Genomic DNA, 21,325 nt, shown 5'->3' with positions numbered 1-21,325 from the left:
AGTTAAAACATACAAAAAAAATGAGTTAGCACAACATTTTGACTCTATGAAAAATTACCTGCTGGTACTGGTTGGGGTACTGTGGGGTGTAAGGTTGCGTTGCAGTCTGGGGCTGAGTGTAGCCTTGGTTATAGTTCCCATAGCTGCTATAGTTTCCGTAGCTGTAATTGGGAGTGTATGCTTGACTGTAGCCCTGAGTGTAACTCTGAGCGTATGTTGTCGGTGTTGTCGTTGGTACTGCTGGCGTAGGTGCTGGCTGAAACAGAAATAAAACATAGCAAATTTATTACAGATTGGTGATTAAAACTCAGAATGGCCAAACAGGATAACCTTTAGTCTGCAGTTCTCTTGATTTAATTGTTCTGTAGCGGGTTTGGGCAGGAAGATTAATCAAGAAGTGTCAGCACCAGCCTCACAGGGGCCAACAGGAGTCTATACAAACTGAGGAAGCACTAAGTTGGAGATTAATTGAAGAATCCAAACACAAGTTAGACTGACTCAGTGGCTGTTCACTCATTGCAAAGTTAGATGGTTGTTGGATTCAAGACCATTTATGAATGAGGAATGCCGTGGAATATGTCAGAGAAATTTGCCCAATAGGTTAGATATCACAAAAACACAGATCAAAGTGAAATTGACAAACAGTTTATTGCAAGCGATATCACTGGAAGAGAAATTCTGATCTACCTGTACAGACTGTCAGTTCTGTGTCAGCCTAGTCAGTTTCTCTTCCAGCAATATCACTGGCAATAAACTGTTTGTCAATTTCACTTCGAGCTGTGCTTTTGTGATTTCTGACCTATTGGGCAAATTTATCCAACAGAATATGAGAGGGGGTTACATTGTTGGAGTTGTATCTGAGAAACATTGGTTAGTGCCATGGACATCAGCTCAAAAGAGGAGTGTTCATAAACATTTATCCTTCCACAACCATGACCAAGAGCTTATCTGGAATAGGCAGGATTTTGCCAAGGACAAAGTGACTGTCAGGTGTATCCACAAAGATAGTGACTGCATTTCAATAAACTTAGCTCTAAAATACATCGGGAGAAAGTAAGGACTGCAGATGCTGGAGATCAGAGTCAAAAGTGTGGTGCTGGTAAACCACAGCAGGTCAGGCAGCATCCAAGGAGCAGGAGAATCAATGTTTCTGGCATAAGTCCTTCATCAGGAATGATGCTTGTGGGCCGGAGGTGTGGGGAAGGGGGTGCTGAGAGATAAATGGGAGGCGGGGACAGGGGCAGGGGGAAGGTAGCTGGGAATGCAATAGGTAGATGAAGGTGGGGGAGAACGTAATAGGTCAGAGAGGAGGGTGGAGCAGATTGGTGGGAAAGATGATGGACTGGTCAAGAAGTGGGGCAAGTGCGAGCTGGATGCTTGGGACTGGGATAAGGTGGGGGAAGGGGAAATGAGGAAACTGGTGAAATCCACATTAATCCCGTGTGGTTGCAGGGTCCCAAGGTGGAAAATGACGCATTCTTCCTCCCAGCATCAGATGGTTAGGGTTCGGCAATGGACGAGGCCCAGGAGCTGCATATCCTTGGTGGAGTTGGAGGGGGAGTTGAAGTGTTCATTCTGCCACGGGGCAGTGAACAAAATGGGACATCCTTGCAGATATGAAAGGCTCTACATAAATATATAATTCTTGCATAAGAATGTAAATCTCATAAAACTGGTTGCTCACTCTCACCCTCATATCCAATAAAGAAGGCAACTGCAACTGATTCCAGCTTACTCCCATCTACTGTTCTTCCTGCTCGATTATCTATCAATGATGGTTACCTGACTCTGATTGTAACTGGGTTTGTTGTAGGTGGCTGTGCGGGTTGAGTTGTAGGTCGGAGTTCGATTGTAGGTACCACGGTTGTTGGTGCTGCTGTTGGTCCAACGGCTCTGCGTGTTACTTCCACGATTGTAGCCTGAATTTAACAGACAGATAGATTTTAATTTATGACTCATGCAAGTTCTGTATCTATACAGAGCATCAACAGGCTGAAAATGTTCCAACAACAGGTGAACATGAGAGCAAGAGTGGTCTGTTCAGCTTATTCCACAATTCAATTCTCTGTATCTAATCCATCCACGTGCCTTGTTCCAGAACTATTATTAATGGTACCTATCAAAAATCTATCAAATTAAGTTTTGAAATCTTCCAATGAACTGAGTGGTTGCCAGCTCTGAGGTGGGATTTCCTCTGAGGCCCGATGTCCAACCTCAAGCCAATTACAGTGGCTGTGGGGAAAGCTGGCCAATTGGAAGTGGGATCACCCCTCACTTTTAGACGAAGCAGGGTGGAACCACTACTCCCAGAGTAAAGTTCAGTCTGTCTGTGAACAAGTGCTTCTGACATGACACCAGCTTTTAAAGTTAGAACCCTTTCCATCATTAGCTAGTAAGTGGAGCCACAAGTGCTTCATTGAGGCTAATTTAAAAACAATGCAAACTTGGGACCTCTCTCAATGGCCCCAGCCACTAACCTGGTCGGAATCCACCACGGGTGAACCCACGGGTTGCCTGTCCACCGCGATTGTCAAACCGGTTGAAGTTTCCACGTCCACGGAAGCCGCCAGATCGGTTGTCGAATCGCTTGTCCGGAGGAGGGCCGGCCTTTTTCCCTTCCTCGTTGTATTCACTCACCAGCTTCAGCGACTCCTCCTTCTGCAGCTCTACGTATGTGACGTCATCCAGGAACTCGTCGGCCTCGGGCAGGGTGAAGTTCGCTGGGAGCCACACGCACAAAATGAGACCAAGAGGAAAAGAAGAAACACAAGAGGAGACACGTTAATGGCCAAACTCAGGTCTGGCAGAAGTCATGATTGAACCGCCACAGGACGGATCTTTGCGCCGGGGAGCCAATGCCACTCATCGCTGGGAGAAAGCAGGGTGCAAGGAAAAACAAAATTAAAGAAAAAAATACTGCCATCACCAGAAAACTGCTTCTGAATTTCCAAGCAGATCACTTGACATTGTGTAACTGGTTGCCATCAACGCACTTATGGACACCACATAAATCAGAGAATCTGGTGATGGTCAGAACATTCTTGGTTACTAACCTGGGGTTTATAGTGTGTACATCTGGTAAGAGGAAAGAGACGGTGAAATGGGTTTGATGTGGGAACAATAACAAAGGATGAAGAAGGGAAGAGAGCTATCTGACTGTTGTTTTTTTTTCCTTCTGACTTTTTTTAAACAGGGTGGATGTTTCCAGTTTCCTACCTTTCATTTCTAAAACTGCATGATCAGGAACATCCTTTCCTTCCTCATCAGTGCGCTTTATTGTCCGTTGTTTTAAATCGGCGTCCGTGGGACAAATTACAATAGCCTTGCGTTGAAACCCTTCAAAAGGACGCATTTTTCGTCTCTGTGCTGATCCATAAACATTTGTCTAGCAATGGTGACAAAGAAGAGGCAAAATTGTTCATTATTTGTTGCTTGGTTTGCAGACATTGTGGCCTGTAAACGATGAAATAAACAGTTTGTCCCCCTCATAGCTCAATGTTCTGGAAGGGTGGGCACCTCCCTCGTACCCTTCCAGAAAAGAAACTTACCCGCAAAACCTAGCAAGTATCCAAACTGTTTCACTGTTGTATAAATTGGACAGGGGCTTGATAGGCTTAGGAAGATCTCTTGTTGCTCCACAATTTAGACAAACTAAACCAACAGCATAAATGTCTCAGCACATGTGCTCTTATGACTGAAAATTTCAAGCATCCAGGACTGACAATCTCTACCTATCTACATCTTTTCCAGCAACCTCCAAATGCTCTGGGCCTCAGAACAATAATCACAAAAGTAACAAACCCTGTCTGCCTGGAGACAAAATAGACAGTTTTAGGCCAAATAATTTCCATCTGAAAACCAATTAAAATTAGAATTTAGTGCACAAACAAGTGGTGATTCCTGACTGTTAAAAGTTTCCAAATCATGCCAATTCATAAAGTAATGTAATGTACGAAATGTTGCGTTACTTCGTACCATTACAAGATCAACGATCAAAAATAGGAATCATGGGTTTGACAGAAGTGGCTGTGATAACCATAGAAACTGCATAGTTTAATCTGTTTTGTTTCAAAATCTTTGGTTAAATCAGTCTCTGCAGCTGTGTACAGTAACACTCAAATCCCTGTCAGAATGGAAATTATTGGGCAAATTCCCCTACAATCTCATAAGAGACCCTAGTGCTTTAAGTGGCTAACTCATTAACTCCTGTACTGCAGCTACCCACCACTCAACATATTTGGCAAATGAATAATGTCAATATCATCAAGTAACCTTGTTGCGTTTTTAATCATGAGCTTGGTTCATTGTACTTTGTACAATTCCTTGTTTAGATATATTAAGTCTCAATCTACCTCTAACAGTGTCAGTACCTCTCTATATACAGAGACAGGATGCAAGAATTTTTATGACTATTTTAGACGCCTACTTCCCATCTTATTAAATGTCCCAGCCATTTGACAGATCACAGGATGGTACAATAATCCATTCCGTTTCTATCAGTGAAGGAAATGAGCAGTCCCTTATATAATCCCTCGCCCCTCACACCAAGGGAACACTAAAACAGAAAAGCTATTGTCAGATGTACTTCCAACATTTGGGAAACACAATCTCACTGTAAGGTTACTCATTACAGCAATATTTATTTTAAATAAAAGTTGTGATAGTCCTAATGAACCACAGGCCTGGTCTCTCATTACAGTGAAAGAGAGGCGGTGGTTTTACCTGAGAGTCACCACACCTCAGCTGAGAGGAAAGATTAAATGGAGAATCCTTTCTGATAACTTCAGCCAGTGTGGGAATTGAACCTATGTTGTCAGAATTATTCTGCATTGCAAACCAGCCGTCCAGCCAAGTGAGCTAATCAGCAAATCTTTCACTCTCCAGTTTACCAATTTTCCCAACAAATGTCTTATTTTTATTATGACTTATTTCTCACCTCTAGGCTACAAGCCCCTTTAGCAATCCTTTTTCCTAAAGTTATCTGATGTGCTCCCTCAGAATCAAGTTCAGTGAAATACCATTGGAGATATTTTGGTGTGAATATTTCAAGGAGCTATAGGCCTACAACAAGAAATGATCAATTTTTACAATTTTTTCTTTTATATCTAATTTTTGATTTACTTTTGATCTTTAAATATCCCTGAACTGAATTTATACATTGTAAACAGTGCTTGAAACTGGATGATCCTTCAATAAAGTCAAAATTAACCAATTCTGTAATCCATGGCATTATTCAACTATAAACTTGTGCCCTACTCCCAAGGATATAACAACTACCATTGTTGATTTGACTGGATACTGTTTAATCACCAAAAATGGTTTCTTTTTCCCCCTAATTGTCCTTACTGCATTGACCACATGACCCCTGAACTACATGATGGGACAACAATTAGCCTGCCATGGGTTGGTCAATGAAATGGAGGTCGATTGATGGACACTAAACAAATGGGAGGCATCATCAAGAATGGTCAACAATTGGAGTTCTGGTAAGTGTGCAGAGTTTACCAAATCTGTGAGAAATACCAATCCATGGTTTGTTCAGGCCTTTTATTCAGGCAGAGTCAGGACGAAGCCTCAAAAGACTGGAATGGAGCCAGAAATTTGCTGCTGCCTTCGAGTGGTCAACGACCGATGAAAAGAGCGGAACTGAGAATCTCACCCTATGTAATATCCAGAGATCTGGTGATCTACATACCAAATATTTGTCTACCATTTTAATGATCTGGCACAGACAGATTAATTTTGCATTACTTTATCATTGTGGAATGTGGATACACGAATTTGGACTTACTGTTTGTGCTATAAATAAAGGTGCATTTCCTCTCACTCTCACACATTTCCTCTCACGCTCTTTCATTAAAAGTTATCTTTCCTTTCTTTTAAATGTAATTATTTTTATAGTACGGGTACACAATCCTTTATCCGGAATCCTTGGGGCCAGTTGTTTTCCAGAAGTCGGAATTTTTTGAACTTCAGAATAAATGACATTTTCACAGTGAAATTTAAACAAACCCCAAACAGCAGACGAACATGGGACTAGTACGAGCACTGAGACACCGGTGCTGGGCCACACCACCATGTCACATCTGAGTGACGTGGCTCACACGCCAAAATGACGCTCCACACTCCACAAGAAAATTTCGGATTTCAGAGCTTTCCAGATTTTGGACAAAGGATTGTGTACCTGTACTACTATTATCACTGCTTTCAATAAAACTGTTGTTTTAACACACTACCAGATATTGTCTCTCATTCATGTTACAGATTACAATTCCTAACCTTAACAGGGACTTTCAGAATACAACTGTTTTGTCTTCGTATTTGAAAGTGCTGGTCTTATATGGTACAATCTACTTATATAATTGCTGAAAATCCAGCCTTATCAATGAAAACAAAGCAGAACAAGAGGGAGACTGTTTTAGAATTAGGAGCTGCCTTTTGGGATAGAGGTAAGGGATTTGTTTTTCTTTGGAACTCTGTCTCATAAGGCAGGGTCACTGGATTACTTTTAAAGGTGGAGGTAGATAGAGTCTGGTTAGGCAAGGGAATCAGAAGTCACTCAGGTCGAGGGGCATATGGAGTTCAGAACACAATCAGATGAACCATGATTTATTCAATGTTGGAGCTACATGCACTATATAGAACAAGAACGTGCATTGCTCACATCACAGTCAAAGAGACCACATCTCTCAGAAGCAGTGCTCTGGACAAGCAACAATTTGCATATATTTTGTAAAAAAACAAAATAACTGCATACCTAATAATTATGGCATGATGGTAGTGTCACCAGACTAGCATAAAAAGTAAAGACACATGTTAATAATGGTGAGGGGGAAGGTGAGAACAGTAATAATGTTCCTGGAAAGGATATCCTAGTTAATAGGAAAAGATACCTGACTGTATGCAGACAAGTGAATATTTTTATTGACACCAGCACACTAGCTTATAACTGAAATCATTGCATTTTGAAACAGTGAGCATAGGATGCCAGTTGGCTGTCAGTTAAAGTGAAAGCTGTGACCCCACTCTTTTTCCCCATTCGCTTGTATTTTCTTCTGACTCAAATGTTGATCTAATTTTCCTTTAAGAAAAAATGCAATGGCATCTACCTGAATCCAATGTTCCGACAACTCAGCATCAAGAAATTTCTATTCTCTCACCTCACTGTGGCATCACCCTGAGCAATCTGTACATGACTTTAATGTCCTAACTTGAAACGAGGCACTGAAAGTTGCACAGTGGCCAACTATTGTGTGACTCATTTTCCTCCCTGCCTCTGTGCTACTTATAAGACATTAAATACTAACTTGTTTATTTTGAATTTTTATTGTTTGTATTCAAATCCCTATCTTGTTCTGTAGATTCAGTGTCCACCCATTTACTGTATACCTCCATTCCCTATTTAATTGCATCCTTTGATTTTGGAAGGATGACAGTCTTCTTCCACTGCTCATCATTCCACCCGGACTGACCTTAAATCTTTTTACAGTACCAGTAATAAACCTTTCAGATTTGAATCATCAGCAAATAATATTACACTCTGCCCTATAACTAATCCAAACAGTGTAGAAACAATTCTGGGGTACATCACCGTCACTTTATTATACAAATCAAGCAAGAGCCATCAACTCTAACCCTCAGTTTTGTCCACATCTTCCAACTTCCTTAGTAGAGGGATCAATAACGATGGGGCAGATTTAAATTTAAATTAAAACTTCCACATCTGAAAGCAGGGAGTAGAGGTAGGGAATATCACATTTAAGTATTTTGATGAATACTTGAAATGCCATTGTATTAATGGCTACAGGTCAAGTACTTGAAAAGGGGACTAGAGTTGACTAGAGATACTTGATGATGAGTGCAGACACAGATGGACCAAAGAGCATCTTTTCACGCTGCAAAATTTTATTGATCAACTTCCCACAAGGCTGCTACACTTCCTCTTACATGCACTTTGTGAAACATCTGGAGCAGAACTTGCCAAAGTGGAGGATGGAATCCAAAATGGGGGTTGCAATTTCCCAGGCAGCAATGGCCACTGCAGAGATTGCCAGCTTTCCAAACCAACCCTCCACCCTCACGGATCCTCTGCCCCACTGTCACAGCTCTGCCCTGTGACCCCTGACATGACCCTCCTCCTGGCTCTCAAAGTTCTCATGTCAAGCAATTCACTCTTTTTAAAACTAACAACAATCTCTTTTCACAAGGCAGCTGGCAATATCACATTTTACATGTACAAACATGCAAATTGGCGATACAGTACAGCTGTAATCTATTCAGTAGAAAACTGTATCGTGTACTAAACATTAATTCTTTGTTATGCAACATGTTCTCTATAGAACACTGCAACCTTGCAAAAACATTGTGTAATTACACTTAATCTCCATTCTTATTTTCAAAACTAAAAGCTTCCTAGGTTGCGATGTTCTGCCAGGATAAAATCCTTGCTCTGTATTTAAAAGTATGGACACTTCCAGACTTTGAATACAGGAATTATGGAGCAACACAAGACCCAAAGCCTTTGCAGCATAAATCAACTACAACATGCACACCAAACATGGCTGTGAAATTTAACAGAAGTACAGATCTTTAAGTGTACTTGTAGGAATGTTAAATTAGACATGCCTATCTTCAGTGCACATTAAGTAGAGCTACCAAATTCATAAATGTTAAATATGTGGGCCACTGGAATGGGGAACATTTCAGCCAAGGGTCCAATTAAATATTTTCAGAAACATTGGAAAAGCCAATCTGATTCAAATTTAACAGAACTTTAAAGTTCAAATAAACTGATGAAGTATATGGAGTGATTACTGGGTTCCTATAGTGGATGGCTGGCTATCAGGTTCTCGTGTAGCTGAGCATCTGAAATCAAAAGTAGGATTTGCACTTCTGAGGAATTCAATCAATTCTACAAATGCCATCAAGGAAGTGCAAAGGTTTTCCTACCTTGACCCTAACTACACTCACTGATACTTACCAGTTCTTCATTAGACCATCTGCCCCAGACGAGACAACATATAACTACTTACCAGTGGTACTTACAGTTATCCTGAGCCAAAGATTGCCCTTGAGACCTGTACTTACCTTGCCCATCCTGGAGGCCCTGGAAAGTCAATAATAGTTAGTCATAACTTACCTGAACATCAACTATTTAACAAAACAAAGTTCCAATTACTATATTTACTTTTTAAAGCATTTTTTAAAACTTATTAACAATGGAGATCAGTCACTTACTCACCATTGGTGTTTTACTTTTAAGCAGCAACATCATTACATTTCATCTTGTATTTTTGTTCTTTATGTGAGATGGCTATTTTCAGTTGATCCCAAGCAACGAAACAAAGTTCAACTTTATTTACAATTTTTAAACAATATTACAAACCTCTAACTTGCTAAATAAATGTATCATTAATTTGCTGTCATAAACAAATGAAATTAAACTAGCTTATCTAATGTAGTAACAAAGCATGGAAACACAACAGTACCTGGTCAAGTATGTAGTTACGTTTCTTGCGAGCAGCAATTTGGATGAGGCGATTCAAGCACTGAGTAGCCTGCTGGATTAGGACATCCCAACGGCCTGCATAATTGCGTTGACGGCGAAGGCCCATCACCTGTGAAAATGCAGAAATGCCAACTGCTAAAAGGACTGGACTCTTTAGGGCTGAGTGAGCACTGGCTCCTAATGTGTGCCATGTAGCTTGGAATGATTGATATCCACCCAATTTGTATCAAACCAATTTAAGAACTACAGAGCCAATTAGCTAGTGTTCAATTCTCTTTTGGAAACTCACTAACTGCTCTTGTACTTGCCTCCCTTTATAATCTTGCTTTGGAAGATGGTAACTATTTCATATACATTTTAGGCTTAGAAACACTACATTTTGTATTTGGTGGCTTCCTAAATTTTAAACAATAGTGCTTAACTAAGACAAGTTCTACCGCCCCACCAAAGATTATAAAGGACATTTGCGCATGTGCATAATTTTATAACAGAATGGTGATAGAATCAAAACTATCACTTCAGCTGACTTTTGACATTTGTCTAGCAATGGCTGACTGAAAGAAGTGTTTGATAGAATTACAGATATTTTCAAACCTTCCAAAACTGGGTTGCAAGCACAAACATATCACAGTGTCACAGACCCTTAGTTTTACATGTTTTAAAAGGCTAGTGTAAGGAACTGTGTTTCAGATTTGATGCAATTGCTCCACCACTAAGCTTGAATCAAAACACACTTAATTCTATTGAAATACTTAACAAAAAGGGTGGCATGATGGCTCAGTGGTTAGCACTGCTGCTACACAGCATCATGGACCCAGGTTCGATTCCAGCCTTGGGCGACTGTCTGTGTGGAGTTTGCACATTCTCCCAGTGTCTGTGTGGGTTTCCTCCGGGTGCTCCAGTTTCCTCCCATAGTCCAAAGATGTGCAGCTGAATTGGTTACGCTAAATTGTCCAGTGTTCAGGGACGTGTGGGTTAGGTGCATTAGTCAGGATAAATGTAGAGTAGTAGGGGAATGAGCCTAGGTGGGATACTCTTTGGAAGGTCGGTATGGACTTGTTGGGCCAAATGGCCTGTTTCCAAATTGTAGGGATTGTATGAAATAATGCATTATTTAGTTATGAATCATCAACTGTTCCAATATGGGCAGCATCCCATAAACACCCAGTTGGCAAATGCAATTAGATTGCTACATTCATAGAGATGTACAGCATGGAAACAGATCTGTGTTCCAACTCATCTATGCCAACCAGATATCCAAAATAAATTTATCCAAACAAATCCATTTGTCTGAATTTAGCCCATATCGCTCTAAACCCTTCCTATTCATATACCTGTCCAGGTGCCTTTTAAATGCTGTAATTGCACCAGCCTCCATCACTTCCTCTGGCCGTTCATTCCACACACGCACCACCCTCTGCATGAAAAAAAGTTGCCCCTAAGGTCCCTTTTATATCTTCTCTTCTCATCTTAAACCAATGCCCTCTAGTTTTGGATTTCCCAACCCCATTCACCCTATCCATGACCTTCATGATTTATAAACCTCTAAAAGGTAACTCCTCAGCCTCCAACATTCCACAGAAAACAGCCCCAGCCTACTCAGCCTCTCCATATAGCTCAAACCCTCTAACCCTGGCAACATCCTTGTAAATCTTTTCTGAACCCTTTCAAGTTTAACAACAACATTCATAGAGCAGAGAAACCAGAATTGCACATAGTATTCCAAAAGTGGCCTAACCAAGGTCCTATTACAGCCACTACATGATCTCCCAACTCCTATATTCAAAGCATTGACCAATAAAGGCATGCATACCAAACATCTTCTTCACTACCCTGTCGACCTGTGACTCCACTTTCAAGGATCTATGAACCTGCACTTTAAGGTCTCTTTGTTCAGTAACACTCCCCAGGACCATACCATCAAGTGCATAACTCCTGCCCTAATTTGCTTTTCCAAAATGCAGCACCTCACATTTATCGAAATTAAACTCCATCTGCCACTCCTCGGCCCATTGGCCCATCTGATCAAGATCCCATTGTACTCTGAGGTAATCTTCTTCACTGTCCACTAAACCTCCAATTTTGGTGTCATCTGCAAACCTACTAGCTATACCTCCTATGCTCACATCCAAATCATTTACATAAATGATGAAAAGCAGTGGACCCAGCACCGATCCTTGTGACACTCCACTGGTCACAGGCCTCCAGTCTGGAAAGCAACCCTCCACCACCACCCTCTGTCTTCCACCTCTAAGCCAGTTCTATATTTAAATGGCTAGTTGTCTCTGTATTCCATGTGATCTAACCTTGCTGACAAGTCTACCATGAGGAACCTTGTCAAACGCCTTACTGTGGTCGTATAGATCATGTCCACTCTTCTGCCCTCGTCAATCTTCTTCGAAAAACTCGATCAAGTTAGTGAGACATGATTTCCCATGCACAAAGCAATGTTGACAATCCCTAATCAGTCCTTGCCTTTCCAAATACAAGAATCCCTCCAAAAACTCCCCCACCTCCAATATCAGGCTCAAATGGCTCATAGTTCCCTGGATTTTCCTTACCACCTTTCTCAAATACTGGCACCATGTTAGCTCCAGTCTTCTGGAACCTCACCTGTGGCTATCGATGGTACAAATATCTCAGCAAGGGGCCCAGAAATCGCTTTCCACAGAGTTCAGGGGTGCACCTGATTAGGTCCCGGAGATATATCCATCTTTATGCATTTTAAGACATCCAGCACCACCTCCTCTGTAATATGAACTTTTTTCAAGATGTTGCTTTTATTTTCTCATGTTCTCTATCTTGCATATCCTTCTCCACAGTAAACACTAATGCAAAATACTTATTTTATATCTCCCCCATCTCCTGCAATTCCACACATAGGCTGCCTTGCTAATCTTTGAGGGGCCCTATTCTCTCCCTAGTTACTCTTTTGTCCTTAATGTATTGGTAGAATCCTTTTGGATTCTCTTCCACCCTATTCACCAAAGCTATCTCACGTTGCCTTTTTGCCCTCCTGATTTCCCTCTTAAGCATACTCCTACTGCCTTTATACTCTGGGAGTTCATTCCATTTCTGCTGTCTGTACCGGACATATGCTTCCTTCTTTTTCTTGATCAAAACATCAATTTCTCTAGTCATCCAGCATTCCCTACACCAACCAGCCTGCCCTTCACCCTAACAGGAACATACTGTCTCTAGACACTCATTAACTCTTTTTTTTTAAGGCTTCCCATTTTCCAGCTGTCACTTTAACTGTGCACATCCACCCCCAATCAACTTTTGAAAGTTCTTGCCTAATACCATCAAAATTGGCTTTCCTTCAATTTAGAAATTTAACTTTTAGAGCCTGTCTATCTTTTTCCAACACTATTTTAAAACTAATAGAATTATGATCACTGGCTCCGAAGTGTTCCCCCAGTGACACCTCAGACACCTGCCCTGCCTTATTTCCCAACAGTAGGTAAAGTTTTGTTCCTTCTGTAGTAGGTACATCCACATACTAAATCAGAAACACACTTAACAAATTCCTCTCCATCCAAGCCCTCAACATTACAGCAGTCCCAATCTATGTCTGGAAAGTTAAAATCCACTATCATAACCACCCTATCATTCTGACAGATAATTGAGATCTTCTTACAAATTTGTTTCCCAAATTCCCACTGATTATTTGTAGGTCTATAGTGCAATCCCAATAAGGTGATCATTCCTTTTTTTCTCAGTTCTACCCAAATAATTTCCCCGAGTGCATTCCCAGGAAAATCCTCCCTAAACACAGCCGTAATGTTATCCCTTATCAAATACACCACTCCCCCTCCTCCTTTCTTGCCCTGCTTTCTATCCTTCCTGTACTATTTGCATCCTGGAACACTAAGCTGTCAGTCCTGTCCATCCCTGAGCCAAGTTTCTATAATTGCTATGATATCCCAATCCCAAGTTCCCAACCATGCCCAGAGTTCACCTGCCTTACCTGTTAGACCTCTTGCATTGAAATAAATGTGGGTTAACTTATCAGTCCTAACTTGTTCTCAGTTTTGTTCCTGCCTGCCCTGACTGTTTGACTTGCTCCTTTTCCCAACTGTTGAAAATGTGTTGCTGGAAAAGCGCAGCAGGTCAGGCAGCATCCAAGGAGCAGGAGAATTGACGTTTCGGGCATGAGCCCTTCTTCATGCGCCTGCATGCCCGAAACGTCGATTCTCCTGCTCCTTGGATGCTGCCTGACCTGCTATGCTTTTCCAGCAACACATTTTTCAGCTCTGATCTCCAGCATCTGCAGTCCTCACTTTCTCCTTTTCCCAACTGCACCAGACTCAGTCTGATCTCTTTCCTCAGTCGCCCAGGGTCTCCCCCACCCCTGCACCTTACTAGCTTAAATCCTCCTCTACAGCTCTAGCAATCTCCCAACCAGTTAGCCCCCCTCCAATTCAGGTGCAACCTGTCTTTCTTATACACGTAACTTCTACCCCAGAAGAGATTCCAATGATCCAAAAATGTGAATCCTTCTCCCCTGCACCAGCTCCTCAGCCACGCATCATCTGCTCTATCCTTCTATTCCTACTCTCAGTAGCTCACGGCACCAGGAACAATCCTGATATTACGAACCTCGAGGACCTCCTTTTTAAATTCCTGTTGAACTTCCTGTGTTCTCTCCTCAGAATCTCGTCCCATTTCTCTTCCTATGCTGTTAATTCCAATGTGTTCAATGACCTCCTGCTGGTCCCTCTCCCCTTTGAGAATGTACTGCACCCTCTCCAAAATATCCTTGATCCTGGAAGCAGGGGAGCAACACACTATTCTGACGTCTCGCTGTCAACCGCAGAGACGTCTATCTGCGCCTCTGACTAGAAAGACTGCTATCACAATCGATCACTTGGAACCTAACATACCTCTAGTTATATTAGAGCCAGTCTCAGTACCAGAAACAAGGCTGTCAGTGCGTTCCAGTGGTCATCTTTCCACCTTAACAATCTACAGACCCAGAAAACAGCAGTCTTACTGCTCTAAAACCACTGTTCCAGGCTAACTTAGTATCTATGTTTATATTTTTACAGTTTAATCAGTAGACAGATCTCAATAAAAACATTATCAAAAAGAAACCCCATTCTACTCACTACTGTAGATTTCCAAGAAAAAAGAGTAAGGTTACACTTTAAGACTAACCACTTAGTTGCTTTCCTGCTGTGAGCTCTCCCACAAAGGCTTCTCCAAGGTCAGATGTGAATTTTACTGTTTGTTTATTTTCATTAGATGAATTCTGATGCCCAGAGATACTTGAAACCAAACAGCAGAGGCAGTTGGCTGTGCAGATTCACTGTTAAGTCAGACAGCTGTCCAGGTTTACTTGTTTCACTTCCCACATGGTCACTGCCTTTGCCTCCCTTCCTCCTTTTTAAGTGCTGTTGTTTTGATTTCTTTCCCTCAAAGTTCCAAAATAATGCAACAGCTTACAAAACTCTAATTACCGCTCCTAGAATTTGAGGAAATCCGCTCCAACACTGAAAATACCTCAAAAAGGAGCAGCTCTTTCAGCCACAATGTCTTCCTGCCCTTCATCTTGGATTACCCAGAATCCACAAATCTGCATCACAGTTATCATTGTCATGTTTCTTTCTATTGGACTGGAGAGGGACAACATAATTTACCCCTTTTAACTTTTAAGAGGAAGGGTCTCTATCTAAGACTTCACTCGAACAGCAGAAAATTTAAGCTTTCAGCTCCAGCAGCCAGCAAAAACCACCAACTAACTGAAAGCAAAACTAAAATCTTCTGAGTCTGTAAGAGCCTGAACCTCCCTACTCAAGATTCTTTTGTCTTACTTTTAAAAAACACCCAGGGAGAACTTAAGCTGTTTACAGACTTCCTGTCGGGAAGGAGACATTTTGGCACAACTGTGACGACACTCCTCTGCAAGGGAAACAGGGTAGAACACCTCTCTTAAAAGGTACGGTATTGTCACAACAGTAAAAACAAAATGTCATCAGCCTATAAAAATATTCTTAGGTCAACGAAACCTGGCCCCATCACCAGTTTTCACTCTATGTTCATTTTTCGATGGCAGACTTGTCACATACTGATCCCATTCTTACACTATTACTGGGCACATTAAAACTGAGGACATGTTAAATAGGGAATCAGATCAGCATCTTCAAGCTACTTATAGGTTCAGGCACAAATACAAGAAACCAAATGCTCAGCATGCACTGAACCTACCTTCATCTTATCCATGATGGCATTTGTTCCAAGGATGTTGTATTTCTTCCAAGGATGGCGAGCTGCATGTGTAATAGCCCATGTTGTCTTCCCAGCTGCAGGCAGGCCAACCATCATCAGGATCTAAAGAAAACATCTCATGACCAAAATTCTTTAAAGAACAGTGCTATCATTTTCTCCAGTCTCCCTTCCTCCCAATGACAGTATGTATGTAGTACATTCCTCTTTAATAAAATCAGTCAGCTTGCAACAACTTTTTAGCATCTTACACTTAGTAAAACATCTCACAATACTCCAGAGCTGTTATTAAACAAAATGACATCAAAGGAGAAAGCAGAATAGATGATCAAAAGTTTCACCAAAAGATTGGCATTAAAAAGGTCTCAAAGAAATCTGCACAGGTTAGGGTGGGAGTTCTAGAGCTAAAAATAAGGTCACCAACTGTGGAATGATGAATATCCAGGGTCGTACTGTAGGCCAGAATTGCACAAAGTTCTAATGCTGGCTGCTCTGAATTGACCTCTTTGAGAATCTTATTTTGAAGTAGAAACTAAGCGATGCTGTCCCAAATCTGTCTGTTCAAGTCACAGTCAATCTGGCACGTTACAGACCTCCCAAAGGCAAATCTCCCTCCGATTTGAAAACACAGCTGGCTCTTCACTGCCCTCTGCAGGGCTTTATTCCATAACTGCTCACACATCTCAGTATCCGGTTATGATCCTAGATGAGATATGCTATGATTTATTTAGGGATCAGAAACTTTTAGTTCTAAAATAGACAAAAGGTGAGATCCAGAGGAGAGACTAAGGGAATAAAACCACATGATTCCACAGTGCTGTACAAACAATGCACTTCGTAAGTTGGGAACATTAATAAAATCTATGATATACCTATAATGTATTTCTAGCATCCAGAATTAATATGAGGTAACATATTATGGTCAGACACCCCTATGCATATCAAATTGCAAATACAGGTCATACTCGATGGATTTCTCAGAAACTCCCCCTGACATTGATTACATAATGGGTCATCAGATAATATTAAACTCTACAAGATGTTACATTACTTCACTTTAGCTTAATTGGCCTTAAAACGCCTTCTCAAGAGGCTGCTCCATCAAGGGCAGCCTCACCAATTGCTCCTGTCCTAGTCAATGCCCTTCCTTCTTAGGTCTACACTCCCATCAACTCAAACTACATTCTAGAAATCATTCAAAAGCATAACTCCAGTTCTTCACCGAGAGCTAAGATGAAAGAGTCAGATATGCCCCTGAGTTTTCGCTGAGCTCTAATATGGATCAGTTGTATGAAGCAGATACTCTTAAGGGCTTTTCAACCCCTCACTCTCAGCTGCACTGAATATCATTGCTCCGAAGTCTTCCTCTGAACTTGCAACACAGACGCTTCTCATAACACAGAGCCAGTGACCTTCCCAACTTCTCAGCTCCCAAGGACTTGACTACATAGTTAACTTGACTTATTTCCATGCAGAACAGATTGAAGTCAGCATTCCAGATATGGAGTGTGCCCCAGTTTCTTTCCAACTAAACTGTGTCTCCAGTTTTCAACAACCCCTGAACTGTTTTCAGTGACCATCCACCACCTTCAACATTCACTCCCTTCACAAGACAAATTACAGACCTCCCAAAGGCAAATCTCCATTTAATATTGATAAAATAGCTAGTCCTTCACTGCTCTCTACAGGATTATGTACCATGGCTGCTCACATATCTCAAGATCATTTTCACCATGCATTATATCAAGGCTTCTTCAACAGCACCTTCCAAACCTATAATATCTACCAACTAGAAGGACAAGTGCATGAGATGCACAAGAACACTACCATCTGCAAGTGCCCCTCCAAGTAACACACCTTCCTGTCTTGCAACTAGACTGTAATTTTTTCACCATCTTTGGGTCAAGAATCCTGGAATTCCCTTCCAAACAGTACCACAGGTTCATTTACACGCTAAAGACATTTTTGTATTTCTCACTGAGAAGTAGGCATTGCAGGCTGGGCCAACATTTGTTATCAACTCTGGTGACACTTGAGAGCAGGGTGGTGTACTGCCTTCTTGAGCTGCTTCAGTCCATGTGGCACAGGAAGACCCATAATGTAGGTACACACTGCTGCTACTGAGTTTTGGTAGTGGAGGGACTGAATGTTTATGCTTAGTATCAAGCTTCTTGAAAGTTGTTGATGTTGCACTTATCTAGTTAACTGGAGAGTATTTCATTAGACTTGTGACTTGTGCCTTGTAACTTTGGGCAGGCTTTGAAAAATCAAAGAGGTGAGTTACTTGCTGCAGGATTGCTAACCTCTGACCTGCTCTTGTGGCCACTTTATTTACTTGGCTAATCCAGTTCAGTTTCAGGTCAATGGTAACTCTGAGGATGTTGATAGTGGAGGATGACAATTAGATTACCTCTCATTGGAGATGGTCATTGCTTGGCATTTGTATGGCACAAAAAAGTTACTTGCCACTTCTCAGCCCAAGTGTGGATATTGTCTAGGTGTTGCTGACTTAGACATTGACTGCTTTGGCATCCAAGTAGTTAGAAATGATGTTGGACATTGTGAAATCATCAGCAAAAATCCTCACTTTTGACCTTATAATGTAGTGAAGGTTATTGATGAAGCCCCTGAAGATGGCTGGGCCAAAGACACTATCCTCAGGAATTGCTGAAGAGACATCTTGCCTTGAGATTACAGACCCTCCAACAACCTCAACCATTTTCCTTTGGGCCAGGTATGACTCCAATCAGTCTCGAATTTTCCCCTTGATTCTCATGGACTCTGATTTTGTTACAGCTCTTTGATGCCACACTGTGTTGGTAGCTTACCATTAACTTGTGCAGGACAACTGGGGCTTGCATTAAATGCTAGCAATTCCAATGACACTGGAATCCAATCTATGAATTAAAAAACAACCTCCATCCATATTCTGGCCCATCTATCAATGAAACTCCAATCCCTGGCCTTGTCACCTCCTCTTAAAAAAAAACTATCCTCTACCTTTCCTAACAATCAGCACATGGTTACACTAATCCATGTGCTATATCCTATTCTGTACACGCCTCTCATACCCATCCCACCTAAAGTGGCTTCAACCCTCAGTGACTCAGTCAAAATTATCATTCTGTGTTTAAGTTAGTAATCTCCGACAACCTGTTCCAGTATTACAAACTCCACTAGTTAGCAGTTCCTCTTATACATTTTACCTCCTTCTGTCTGAACAATGGCCAACTTCAGCCAATGTAGCCATACCACTCCCCAACCATTCCGTAATAGGGAGGTCCGAATGAGTTTGAAACAGTATGGTTGCGACCTAGGGTCTCATTTGGAAAGCTCACACAGGGTTATTCATTATTCTTCAAATCAGCGATTGTCGCCAATTCCTTCCTGCTCTACCTTTATCCTAACCATTGCACTAAGCCCACGCATCCATTAATATGCCAGAAATTTCAAGAAAATATATTATGTTCACCTGTTTAATAAATCAGACTACTTTCACATGTAATGTTGATAAACAATGGATTGTTTTATTCCAAGCATGTGCTGTAAAAGCCAGAGCTTCCTGAAATGGGAGTCAGAATCCCAACTGGGGTCACAAGCTGGCTTTGGACTCTGAGGCAGTAAATGGCTGTCATGAGCTCCGACTAAGTTACAAAGGCTGTGCTCCCATTCTAACAGGCCCCTACTCTCATGGCCCTGCTACTTCAGTTGATGTGGGGAGGGGCATCGTGAGAATTTCCAAGCCTCAAAATGGGGTCACAGAGAGGAAAAGGTTTGGGAAGCACCAATGTAAGCAATGGGCATTGATTGAGGGAGTGGAATTACAAAGAACAAGGCACTTTGTCACAGGGGTCCCCAACTTCTCCCTTTGTGTTTTTCATAACAGGACTAAGGGAATAGATGACTTGTGACCAGCACATCAAATTTCTAAATCTCATCAACCTCCGTCTGGATCCTTTGCAAGATTGGCCACTGCAGAATTATGATCTTTGACAGGCTCAAGAAAAGATCTCCATTCCAAAACTAAGCTTTGGAAAATTCTACATTTTCAAAATATTTTGAATTGAATTATTTAATTGAAATCAAATAAATTCAGAGGCCACGGGGAAAATTAATAGTAAACCATGTGGAGAATTCATCTAAAAACTAACAGTGATGTGGTACACGGATAAGATTTTTCTGAGATAGACAGCCCTGATCTTAGAATCTCAATAATTACTCCAACCAAAATTTGCAAACCTACCTCACACTCTGACTTGGTTTTTGGTCCTAAAGTGCCTGGCATACGCTCATCCAGAGGTACATGTTGAATGTACATGAAGCCATCAGGAAGTCTGCACCATGGTTCCTTCTGTCCAAAGTTGAACTCAATCGCACAGTTCTTTGTCAACACATGTGGAAACAAGGGTCGCCCACCGAGAGCCATTTTCTTGACTCTGAATGCCACACCAAGCCACCTTCCATTCTTTGTAAAGGACATCTCCACATCCTCCCCAGCTTCAAAATTCTAGATACGATGGAGAAGGAAAAAAATGAAAGGTTCAGTAATGAAATATTTGGCCAAGTTGTTCAAACATGAGTGGTAGCACAAATCTTCCATCTAACCATCAATCCTCTGTACCGTTTCCAGCAAGTTTGTAACCAAACAACAAGTGACTCTATATGTTGGTATGATTCCCAGTTTCATTCCTGATCACCTAACCTAAACCCAAGAGACTTCAGCATTTAGAAATCCAGTCAGTATCCCCACTGACAAATTACTTTTAAGCTGTAGCAAGTATAGACTTCTGTTTCATGTGGATAACCAATGGTTACAACAACAGCAACCACAACCTCTCTGCAGGACAATAAATCAAAGACTGCAGTTAAAACATTAATATAGAATTTGTTGTTTGCACATCACATTTCATGTTCATTTCTTTTCACAGTACAGTTCTACAGGAGATACCAAGTATGATTGTCAAAGCCAATTCAAGTCCCATTCTACCTGTTCTACCAGTCTGAAAACTAAATCTAAATCATGCATCAGATCAAAGCTCCAACAAAACAATTCCAATCAAAAACCTGACCAGTTCAAACATCAACATTCAAGAAAATCCTTCAATACAAATTCCCAATGCCAAATAAAATGCTTGAAACTGTTACATTAAGATGTATAAAACTCAAAAATGGCATTTATTCTAGTGTAAAGAACTAACATAATTCAAAGTAAATTTGTAATACTTACAATTAGACATCCCATCACATCATTTTCAGAAAATCGCTCCCCGTAGTCCTGAAACTTGCAGCTTGTTGACTTCTTTGCAGTTCCTCCATACCCGTATGAGAATTCTTCCTCACCTAAATCAGACAGTTCATTTGTCAACTGTCAGGGTATTTCATTATACAGTGAAATCTCACTTGGCTGCATGTGTATTGTGTATAATTCTCCAAATCAAGTATCTTTATCAAGGAGTTTATCTAGGAGAAAGTGAGGACTGTAAATGCTGGAGATCAGAGTTGAGAACGTGTTGCTGGGAAAGTTGCAGGTCAGGCAGCATCCGCAGAGCAGGAGAATTGGGTATAAGCCCTTCATCAGGAATTTATCTA

General features: G+C 41.3%; 1 protein-coding gene across 1 annotated transcript in view; it reads right to left on the bottom strand.

Annotated features, from left to right (window-relative positions):
* LOC122542868 (heterogeneous nuclear ribonucleoprotein U-like protein 1) overlaps positions 1-21,325 on the bottom strand; it is an 81,198-nt gene that overhangs the window by 3,392 nt on the left and 56,481 nt on the right. The window contains exons 7-14 of the mRNA XM_043680971.1: positions 20,964-21,076; positions 19,980-20,243; positions 15,719-15,841; positions 9,489-9,617; positions 3,217-3,385; positions 2,478-2,720; positions 1,783-1,919; positions 59-256 (exon numbers count right to left, since the gene is read on the bottom strand). Of these exons, the coding sequence (XP_043536906.1) occupies positions 59-256; positions 1,783-1,919; positions 2,478-2,720; positions 3,217-3,385; positions 9,489-9,617; positions 15,719-15,841; positions 19,980-20,243; positions 20,964-21,076 (1,376 nt within the window). The remainder of the gene's footprint in view (positions 1-58; positions 257-1,782; positions 1,920-2,477; positions 2,721-3,216; positions 3,386-9,488; positions 9,618-15,718; positions 15,842-19,979; positions 20,244-20,963; positions 21,077-21,325) is intronic.

The sequence above is a fragment of the Chiloscyllium plagiosum genome, chromosome 41, assembly GCF_004010195.1.
Source record: "Chiloscyllium plagiosum isolate BGI_BamShark_2017 chromosome 41, ASM401019v2, whole genome shotgun sequence".
Lineage (NCBI taxonomy): Eukaryota > Metazoa > Chordata > Chondrichthyes > Orectolobiformes > Hemiscylliidae > Chiloscyllium > Chiloscyllium plagiosum.
This window is presented reverse-complemented; position numbering and strand designations above follow the sequence as displayed.